At 39.7% G+C, this 11,081-nt stretch overlaps 1 protein-coding gene across 2 annotated transcripts; it reads left to right on the top strand.

The window, feature by feature from the left end:
• Positions 1–1,948: 1,948 nt before the first annotated feature.
• On the top strand, positions 1,949–10,493 carry eif4bb (eukaryotic translation initiation factor 4Bb). Of its 2 annotated transcripts, none has more exons than XM_066664357.1 (15): positions 1,949–2,094; positions 3,851–3,991; positions 4,459–4,664; positions 4,916–5,032; positions 5,244–5,298; positions 5,438–5,581; positions 5,694–5,870; positions 6,067–6,183; positions 6,323–6,578; positions 6,862–6,935; positions 7,244–7,484; positions 9,226–9,263; positions 9,357–9,519; positions 9,709–9,781; positions 10,137–10,493. In XM_066664357.1, exons 1-15 carry the CDS (start codon positions 2,082–2,084, stop codon positions 10,212–10,214), a joined length of 1,893 nt encoding a protein of 630 aa, XP_066520454.1. In that variant the 5' UTR covers positions 1,949–2,081; the 3' UTR covers positions 10,215–10,493. The 2 variants fall into 2 exon arrangements, with proteins under 2 accessions (XP_066520454.1, XP_066520455.1); XM_066664358.1 differs by lacking the exon at positions 1,949–2,094 and adding an exon at positions 2,165–2,440.
• The last annotated feature ends 588 nt before the right edge of the window (positions 10,494–11,081 follow it).

Raw genomic sequence — 11,081 nt, forward strand, 5'->3', positions numbered from 1 at the left:
AGACGAAGGGAAGGAAAAGATGTGGTAGAAAAAAAGTGTACAAGCAAGAGGGATCCGCACCCTGGAGAGGATTGTGAAACAAAACCCATTCAAACATGTGGGGGAGATTCACAAAGACTGGACTGCAGCTGGAGTCAGTGCTTTAAGAACCACCACACAGACGTATGCAAGACATGGGTTTCAGCTGTCGCATTCCTTGTGTCAAGCCCCTCTTGAACAAGAGACAGCGTCAGAAGTGTCTTGCTTCCAAGAAGGATTGGACTGCTGCTGAGTGGTCCAAGGTTATGTTCTCTGATGAAAGTAAATTTTGCATTTCCTTTGGAAACGCAGAGGAGGAGAGGCACAGAATCCATGTTGCTTGAGGTCCAGTGTAAAGTTTCCACAGTCAGTGATGGTTTGCGGTGCCATGTCATCTGCTGGTATTGGTCCACTGTGTTTTCTGAGGTCCAAGGTCAACACAGCCATCTACCAGAAAGTTTTAGAGCACTTCATGCTTCCTGATGCTGACTGACTTTATGGAGATGTAGATTTCATTTTCCAACAGGACCTCCACACAGTGCCAAAGCCGCCAGTACCTGGTTTAAGGACCATGGTATCCCTGTTCTTAATTGGCCAGCAAACTTGCTTGACCTTAACCCCATAGGAAATCTACGGGGTATTGTGAAGAGGAAGATGCAATAAGCCAGACCCAACAATGCAGAAGAGCTGAAGGCCACTATCAGCGCAACCTGGGCTCTCATAACACCTGAGCAGTGCCACAGACTGACTCCATGCCACTCTGCATTGCTGCAGTAATTCAGGCAAAAGAAGCCCCAATTAAGTATTGAGTGCATGCTCATACTTTTCATGTTCATATTTTTCAGTTGGCCAGCATTTCTAAAGATCCATTTTTTTATTTTTTTTTTTTTTTAAGTATTATTCTAATTTTCTGAGATTCTGATTTTGGGGTTTTCATTAGTTGTCAGTTATAATCATCAAATTAAAAGAAATAAACACTTGAACTATATCAGTCTGTGTGTAATGAATGGGTATAATATACAAGTTTCACTTTTTGAATGGAATTACTGAAATAAATCAACTTTTTCATGATATTCTAATTTTATGACCAGCACCTGTAGATCTGATTAGCTCTAGACCTGGAACCAATAATAAACAAAAACTCTTTCTTGTCTCGATCGGGAAATGGGACAAGAAAATGTAACTAGATACCTGTATAAAAAGTTTGTGAAAATAACTCTTAGATCATATCATGAGCCCACGCCTCTAACATGACATTCTTATCCCAGAACTTTTCAAAGGCCATAAGTTACACCCATGTGGACTGTGAGTTTTAAAACAAAACTTTTCCTAGTTGTATGTGTATAAACACTAATAAATTGACACTATTTCAGCTTAACCTTTCCTAGAAGTGCCTGATTGGTCTTTAGTTGGATCTAGGTAGTTGTTTTATGTACAAAGACTTTTGTGTTGCATTTAGGTGGTAATTCAACACCCTATGTTGAATGTATGAGTTAAGCACTGTGCTGGGGCTTTTTTTCTTTGTAAATACTCCAAAGGTTCCAAGCTTAAGTGACCTATAAAATCAAACTATATGCTCTATTCACTATTTCTGCTATGCTGAGAAACGAGTCAACAGGATTTTTTTTTTTACTTTACAGAAATAAGGGTCTATTTATATAAACACATTAAGCCTTTTAAGAGTAGTTAATCATGACAACATCATGACATTGCAGTCTTTTTACAAGGTGAGATACCACTTCACGTCAGATCCCGTCACATCATAAGTAATCCATATATATATATATATATATATATGTGTGTGTGTGTGTGTGTTCTTAAATAATTGCTTTGCTTTTAAATGTATTAAATGATGTATTGATGCTGGGTTTTACTGCTTTTTTAATTGTAGATGTTCGTTCTTAGATTTTGTTGAGGGAAACGAAGATTTTAAAAAAAACAAGGCCTAAACAGTTGCTCCTAGTGCTCTTTTCTCCTGAAATGAAGCGCGCGCTCCAGACCCCAATGCCACGCGCCACAGTGACGCTTTCATCCGGGTCTCGGCAACGCGCACAGTTTCCAACATGGCGGCATCAGGTGAGCTCAATGTGGACTGCGGTCTGTTGGGTTTATTCAGTAAAAGTGCGGTACATTTGACAGAATGCGTCTCTGAAGCGCTGCTGCGTTTGTTTCGAACGAGTGCCTGCAGGGTGTGACGGTAGTCGGTGGTGTGTTTGAGACTGATTCTCGGGAGATTGTGGAGTTACGACGCTGTGGTCGCCGGTCTGTTAGCCTTTAGCTTCGCGCTCATGCTCCGGACTGCGGGAGAACAGTAGAGGGATTTGCGCGCCCCCACCCGGATCGATATTAGCGCTTATAGGGGCGCAGAGGGGGAAGGTGGGTTCACCCGAGATGAACGAGGTGTGAACGATGATATTTCACGGTGTGTTCATTATCGTGTCATAAGTATACATGTCCACCATACAGCGTCTCAACGACAGGGACCTGGGCACAATGAGCATGCGCACACACTCTCTGGAGGCGGGACCTTCTCGTCCACGTGCGGTAACGGCGTAATGGTGACGGGCCTCGTGCTGAGACATTTATATTTACAGCCGTTAGCAGACTCCTTTTTAAATAGAGACCTACAGTGGTGCTCAGATTTCTGCGAAGTGTGCGCGTCTTGCTCTGTAAACCCACTTGAACGACACCACTTCAGACAGCGGTCAAAGCTGTGGCCTACAAAGAGAGAAATGCAAAATAAACAAAAGCGCATCACACCACGACAGCAGTCAGTGCTGACACTTAGGGAAAAACGGTTGTGCAGTCCAGCCCGTTTCTAAATTTACACACATTGATTTAAGATGGGTGAAGGCTTGTGTTTACGACATGAGCATGAATTTTCGAAGGTTCTCATCTTTCGATTTGGAGACGCTTCAAACAATGTAGGCGTTGATAGTCGTTTCATAAATACTGCGAGGTTTTAATTTTTCGGTAGCTTGATATAAACTCAGAAGGATACATTCTTAATTAATGTCTTACAGATATGAAGACATTGAAAAAATCCAGTTTGTCACATGGCTAACATGTCCGTGTGGTATTTTAATATACACTAGAAGACCTCATGATTAAAATACCGCAGTGACTTTTCTTTGAAACCGTGCATGCTTTGAAATTGTATATGAACATCCGAAGAGGAATTAGAAATTGCTAAGAAATGGCTACTTTCTTCCTTCTTGAAATTTAGATGCAGCCCAATTATGCAAGAAACATATGGAGTAACTCTGTGGTTAATAAGTTGACCACCTTGTGAACTTGTTGGTTTTAAATCTGACCCAGCTACATAGGTTTTCCTGTAATATTCTAGAACGTAATATTTTATTGTGGGATGTAAACATGTCACTTCTCCAAAACGAGGAATGTAAATCATTTTTGTGAGAGTCTGTATAGATCTGCCAAGGTTTCTGTTTTGGGGAGTTGTTGTATATTGCACATTGTACGTGTTGGGCTTGCTGTTGTTGAGCAAAGGCCAATATGTGCCTATATAAGGCATCTTATCAGTGGTGATCCAGTCACTGGCTGGTTTATTTATTTATTTATTTATTTATTTATTTATTTATTTTTTTTTTTTTTTTTTTTAATCAATGGGCCAACATGGATCCACAGAAATACACAAAGATAGTGTAGTGTTAATTGTTGTTTTACATATAAATGTAAAAATGTGACAAAGGTGAATCTTTTTATATTAACTTCCAGGTTTTGCCAATTCTTCAATATTTTTTAATTAACTGAAAGTATTTTTTAATTATGTTGTTTTGCATTTCTCTCTATTTTGATCATTGTCATCCTTTAGCTAAAAAGAAGAATAAGAAGGGCAAGACTCTAACTCTGACTGATTTCCTTGCGGAGGACAGTGGAGGTTCTGCGCAGCACTATTATCCTCCTGCGAAGGCAACCAGCTGGGCAGATGAGACTGATGACTTTGATGGAGAAGGTGAGCAGATACCAGGGAATGGTAAAGTTAAGTTTTAAAGGAGTAGTATCTTGACATTTGAAGCTTATGTACTAAAAGCCATTTGAAAAAGACTTCTGGCCCCCAGTAATGATATTGATTGGATAGGGCTGAGCTGCTGTTGCCAGAGGATCTTGGATATGTGTAAATATTAGTTTTAATGACTGAATTGAAGACTTGTTCTATTTACTGCATAGGTAATAAAACATATTATATAGAATGGAGAGTAAACAATGTTATTATAGGAAGGCACAAAAATAAGACCATGGTACAAAATGAGACAATTTTTTTTATCCACTATATAAACCTTTTAAAACATGGATGTTTTGCTTGTGGTAAATGGTTGAAGTACCTTTAGTAAATATTTTATTCATTTTAGCACAGATGCTGACAATCTTGCCTTCATTACTGAACACACTCTCTTCCTCTCCTTCTCTCTTTTTCATCAGTGTCTACTTCCTGGCACACGGAGGAAGACTCATACCGTGCTCCACCCATTGATCGCTCTCTCCTGCCCACCGCTCCCCGTGCAGCTCGGGAGCCGAATATTGACCGATCGCGTCTGCCCCGCAGCCCACCGTACACTGCCTTTCTTGGTAACCTGCCCTATGACGTCAGTGAAGAGTCCATTAAAGAATTCTTCAGAGGCCTGGCGGTGAGCTGGGGGTTCATGATCTTTTATGAGGGAGTGGTGTTTCAGGTCTTTTGGGTGTAAAGTAGTTTCTATAAAGAACCTATTCAAATTTCTTTTGATGTTTTTGTTAAGTTCATGAATATGCTGTATATAGTTATTTGTAGAATAGGTTAATATTTGATTCTTGAGAAGTTTAGTTGCCATTTATTGAAGTGTGGTATAAGTGTAAATTGGTGAGGATGAGAGAGTAATTGTTTTGTTTTTCCTCTCAGATCAGTGCAGTTCGTTTGCCACGGGAGCCCAATAACCCAGAAAGACTGAAGGGATTTGGCTATGCCGAGTTTGATGACGTTGAGTCCCTCCTTAGCGCACTCACGTTGAATGAAGAGGTATAGTGAGAAAGAGTTTAAATCACTATATTTAATCTTTATCCTGAGATAGACTGGGGCCCTACTTGTGTTCCTACTTGTGTCAGTAATTTAAGGTAGGCTCTGGGCCCACCATGACCCTGAACATGTTGAAGCACTTACAAGTAGTGAAAGAATGAACATTTTTGTAACATTGTGCTTTACTCTATTTATTGATGTTTTTTTTATGTAGAACCTTGGAAACAGACGAATTCGGGTAGACATTGCAGGGCAGTCCAATGACAAAGGTAAGTGAATCTGGCGTAGATATGCCAGCTTGAACTTTATATTTTTTACTTTTTCTGATAGGAATGATTTTTTTCATACTCAACCTGTTGAGGTCAACACTGGCTTTACTTAAATTAACTGTAGTGCTTTTTCCTCAAGGGAGGGATGATGGTATGATGTCAGGACGGGATCGGGATCGGCGTGGAGTTGACAGTGGACCTGATAAGACTGATTCTGATTGGAGAGCTCGACCCAGTGGAGATAAAGATGATGGACCACGCAAAGATGATGATTTTGGAGAGAGTACGTCACTTATGTCTCATATTTTGTAGCTCTCATAATTTGCCTCTATATTGCAGCTGTGTTCTTTTATATTAATATAAATACCTAATCTGGTATTGCTGTGTTTTGTAAGGGTCACGTGACCGTGACAGGGATGGTCCTTGGCGTGATGATCGTGGTGGAAGGGATCGCTACGACGACCGGGATCGCAGGGATCGCTACGACGACCGGGATCGCAGGGATCGCTATGACAACTGGGATCGCTCGGATCGCTATGATGACAGAGGAAGCCGAGACCATGACCGTGGAGGTTTGTGAATTTTGTACAAAATCTGAGAGGTTCTCCAAAAATAAAAAAAGAAGACAAAACAGTCCAAATAAAGTTTACCCTGAAAATCAATAGGGAGACAGGTTCATGTCTGATGAGTTCCCTTTTTCTCATGAGTTCTGTTTAACAAGATGGATCCTTTCTACTGTGACGGGTTCATGTTATGTATTTATTCTAGGTTTTGATTCTCGTGGAGGTGGGCGGCGAGCGTTTGGAAGTGGATTCAGACGTGACTATGATGACAGGCGTGATGATGACCGTTATGAACGACGGGATGATAGACGTGAGGAAAGAGGTACAACATTCTGCTGTTTTGAGAGGGTTTGTTTCTGAGTGTATATAGGAGTTTGTGGTTTACTGTCATCAATATAACGATTAATTTACCATGTTTTCTGGTGGTTATAATTCCATGTTGTACTATCATTTGTTTACAGCCCCTCTACAAAGACCCAAACTGAACCTGAAACCTCGTAGCATCCCAAAAGAGGAAGAACAAACAGGGGGAACCTCACCACAGACCACCACAGCCAATCCTAGCCGGTCTGCCTCTATATTTGGAGCTGCCAAACCTGTGGATACAGCTGCCAAGGAGCGAGAAGTAGAAGAGAGACTGAAAAAAGAACAGGAGCGACTGCAGAGACAGCTTGAAGAGGACAAAAACAGAGCTCCAGAAAGACGACCACGAGATAGGTGTGGCAGAGCATGTGGAGAATTGTGAGAGTAGATAAACTGATGATTAATGATTTGTTTTTATTATCAGAGGTGGTAAAGAGCAAAGAGATGAGTACACAGTGCAAAATTTAACTGACTTTGATTTCAGAAGTCCAAATTGTTCTCTGTTAAATGAAGCTGTGCTCAGTTAAATGTCAATCTACAAGATGATGAAAATGCACATGGGGAAAAGTGGAAGGGAGTAGAGGAAAGTGAGAAATTGAGAGGTGTAAGGAATTCACACTTATTTTCTTCTGAATAGGGATCCCAGCTGGCGCAATGAGGCAGCAGCCAGTGAGCATGAGCACACACCAAGTGACTCCACATATCCTGGAGGTAATTTTCTCATGTTCTCCAGACGTTTGTTTATGGCATACAACAAAACAGAAAATGTAAGACATTGCATTGCAGGTTCCTTACTATGGGTCCTGGAGTAGCCCTGCCCTGAACCCTTCATTTGTTTTAATACACATACCTCCGGAGGAACTTGTTAAAATCATTTGCTGCAACATATATACCACAGCATTGAAATGCCATATAATATGATAAGCAAGTTAACTCAAGAACTAGGCTTGGGTACTTGGTTTATTTGGGATATATATTAGATTAGGCTCACAGCAGATTTTTTTTTGTCTATTGTGCAGGTTCTAAACGTCACCAGAGTGAGCATACAGAGAATGAGGTGTTCAGTGGCCAAGGTGAAGATCCTGCATCTCCAGACACTTGCCAACAAACCTCCCCCATTCAGGGAGCTCTCCCGCTCAAAGCCATGCCAGCGCCCCCTCCTAAGGAGAATGCATGGGCTAAACGAAGTACAGGTGGCAGCATAAGTCCTGGACTTTCTAATGCTCCTAGCAGTAGCAGCAGTGCTCACAAACCGAACAGGTGAGACAAAGTAATATAGGAGCGAATGTCACACACACAATGGAAAAAAAATTATCTAAATTCCAAATTTCAGATTTTTAAGCATTTACATTTTCATTGCACTTCACATGTTAAGTCATCTATAGTAGCAGCCATTTTGATGATTTACTCTTTACTCGTAGCACATAAACAAAGCCTGGTATGTTGACATTGTATTATTGGTTCCGTCAACACCTTTAATTCTCATTTAGATGTTACAATTATTAAAAACATAGAAATTTACAATTGTACACTTTTTTTGTGTGTCATATTTGTAAACAGAGACCTGTTCTATTCAGCTGCCAGAAAAGAGGCTTGGATTGTGTCCCACATAGCCCGATACCTCCTATATAGTGCATTTTGCACATTATAACACTAGCACTAGTTCAAAAAGACAGGAATCTTACAGCTCCACATTACCAGTTCCTTTTCAGACAAGGAACTGCTTTTTCAACTTAAATTAAAAAAGGAAAACCAATAAGGGAGATATCCATGATTAAACATTATCCTCAAAGAATCTGTTCCACACCCAAGCACAGGGTCAGGGGATCAATTTTTTCCCCTAGTAAACATAGTAAAAATAGTTAGACAAAATATATGGCTTGTGCCTGTAGCCTTCTACATGCTAAAATAAAATAAAAGTTTAATAACACAATTACTGAAGTCTGTATAAGATCTGTTTATGGGTGACATAATAATATCTGCAATAAGTGCAGAGAAATGTTTTGGAGGCTGTGAAATCACATTCAGTGACTGATACTGGAGGAAAAGAAAAGTTTGAAAATAAGCTTATACTTAAGTCCAGGGTTCATTCGGGTGCTTTAAATCCTTGAAAATGCTTGAATACTAATGTATTTTCCAGGGTGGAAAAGTGCTAGAATTTTGGATAAAGAGGTTGAAAAGGCTTGAAATCGTAACTGTATTTCTTTCACAACAAATGGTTATCTAACTGAATAGTTCTTAAATGGAGAATCAAAAAGTTGCAGAGCCTAAAACAAACCTAACATGCCTATTCGTGTGATAATATTTGGAATTCTCTTTTTGGTGAACCAAGATCATTTGACTCGACTCACTCGGAAGTACTGACTCTTTGGGTTCCCAAACAGCTCTTTATTATACCACGGAGGGGAAAATCACCCTAATATTCTGCCCTGCTTACAAAGAAAGGAATTAATTAATAAATGAACGAACAAACTAATGGCTCTTGCTCCTATCGTTCACCTAAAAGTCCTGGCTCAAATAACTTGTTTGCTAGTATGGGGGTGTGGTCTGCCAGTATGTTTTCATGTGTGACCCACGTCCCTGAAGACAGAGTAAGTTGGAGAGAACTCAAAATGTGGGAAGTTGCTGTTTCAATGAGCGCTGACTAGAAAACAACAAATACAAACGATTTATAAGACGAGGACAAAACCCACAAGTAGTTTTCTGCCGAGTCTACAAATAGCACCTGCAGCTTTTCACAATGGGAGAGCCTGTACTCTCAGGGAACAAAGGTACATCATAGTGGAGAATTTTCTAGAACACCTGAATGCTAACTTATGTACGCTGCTAGGCTTAATTTGCAGGCTTGTATCACACGCTGTGTGATACAATTGGGTAATGTCATGTACAGCCTTCATTTTGAGAGATCCACATTTTTAAATACTCCCAATCTAAAGTATATTTGTACCATTTAAAATAAATTAATATTACATTCATTTTTTTTCTGTTGTTACCTCCACAGCCCTTTGGAGTTGGCTGATGGCCAAGGATCTGGTAGAGGTAAGACTGTATACTGTGCTCAACATCTTTGCAGTTTCAACAGTGGTCAGATGCTTTATTACTATTTGTTCTTTTTCCACTTTCTGTATTAAGATGAGAATAAAATGGAAGGGGCAGGCAGGGAGAGAGGCGTGTCTCAGGGAAAAGGTGGAGGAGCTGGCAGAGGAGCAGGACGGGGACGAGGAGATGTACCTAATAAAGATGGCCCTATCAAAGATGGACTCAACAAAGATAGGCGACGAGAACCCACAGACAGGTAAAAAAATATATATTCTTTAGCATATTGAACATTTCAGATACATAAAGGTTTTGTGCATTTGGTTTTCAGTAATAATTCAGAACATTTAGTCCTGCAGCATGTCATAGTGCTGGAAGTGGAATAGGAATGTTGGTCTTTATTATTATTATTATTTTTTTTTTTTTTTTTTTTCATTTCATTTGTCAGGAAAGAGGTTAAACGAGAGAAAGATCCCAAACAAGCACCAGAGCCAAAGAAATATGAGGAAACTGCTCCACCGGTGAGCTCTGCAAAAGCTTTATCCCCTTCTGTAAGGGTACACTGATGTCCAATCACATTATAAAGTCTTGATTAAACCACAGTTGACCTCTGAAGAGGAGATGTATAGCCCCTGTCAAATTTGTGAAGTCAGCGCAGAATTCTTAGCTGATTCTGAGTTTACATCACTCTTTTAGACAGTTGCCATATTTCTGTTGCTAGCAATGCATAGTGAAGTTGGGTTAAATCACACTGAGGCCATTGTAGCAGAGAACTGTATCCAAGTTTTACTACATCAACAGCAAGTATTGAGCAAATTATACATTCAGGGTTCACATGCAAAGATTAATTTTGTTTTTTTTGTTTTTTCATGACAGCAATTCAGTTCAGCCAGTAAGTATGCTGCCCTCTTGATGGATGGTGACCAAGGAGAGGAGGAAGATGCTGAGGATTAAACAAGAAAAGAACAGTGGAAAAATACATGATAAGAGATTGAAACAAAATGAATGATTGAATAATTCTCAAACTACATCAGCAGTGATGGGTTCCTGGAGTGACTGAAAAGACTGTAGTGAGGCGTCCCAGAATGCTGTTCTTCATGATGTTTAATGACGTTTCTAAAGGTATACCCCAATTTGACTAGTTTTAATTAGGAAAAACTAAAGAACAGCTCAGAAAATAGACACTCACATACATTTAGGAATTTGAAAATGATTAATTTGCAAGTCATTGTTATAAATAAATTTGAAAGTATGTAAAATATTGCCTTGTCTTTGCATTCAGTTAGTTGGTCTACAGTGTGCTTCTCTTTTCCCCAGCATACACGTTTAAATGCATCAGTGAACTTAATTATTCCATAATTATTCTGGCATTATTCAGTAGAAATTTGGTGAAACATGTTTTGGCCTGGGGTTAGTGGAGGCCAGTAAGAGCTGATAAAGGTTTTTGTCTTTGACCGTTTAGGCTAACACGTACATTTTTAAAGAACACAGTATTTGGTCTGTATAAATCCATAGAGTGAACAGTATAAAAAAATGAGTCTCCAAATGACAACATACCTGCAATATTTTCAGCTTTGGCTGTTAAACCTTCACTAAACAGCAGAGGAAGTATGGAAGACATACAGACAAGAAGGAAATCCTTAAACTATAGCAATTACAAGGTTATTCAGGATGTTGGCTTCAGTTGTCAATTAGTAACCAGTTCATGCACAACTGCAGGGCATACACTTCCAGATGTGCACATCTGCATTAGAACTAAGTAAAACTAAAGAGGGAATGTATGTTGACACCCCTGTGGTTTTGAGCACATAAGCAGTAAAT

This window comes from Hoplias malabaricus, chromosome 3 (assembly GCF_029633855.1).
Source record: "Hoplias malabaricus isolate fHopMal1 chromosome 3, fHopMal1.hap1, whole genome shotgun sequence".
Taxonomy (NCBI): domain Eukaryota; kingdom Metazoa; phylum Chordata; class Actinopteri; order Characiformes; family Erythrinidae; genus Hoplias; species Hoplias malabaricus.

Bases quoted from the DNA above. Each gene is read 5' to 3' on its own strand.
- eif4bb (XM_066664357.1), top strand. The intron at 3,992-4,458 runs GTGAGCAGATAC...CTTTTTCATCAG, and splicing joins TGATGACTTTGATGGAGAAG to TGTCTACTTCCTGGCACACG. The intron at 9,520-9,708 runs GTAAAAAAATAT...TTCATTTGTCAG, and splicing joins CGACGAGAACCCACAGACAG to GAAAGAGGTTAAACGAGAGA.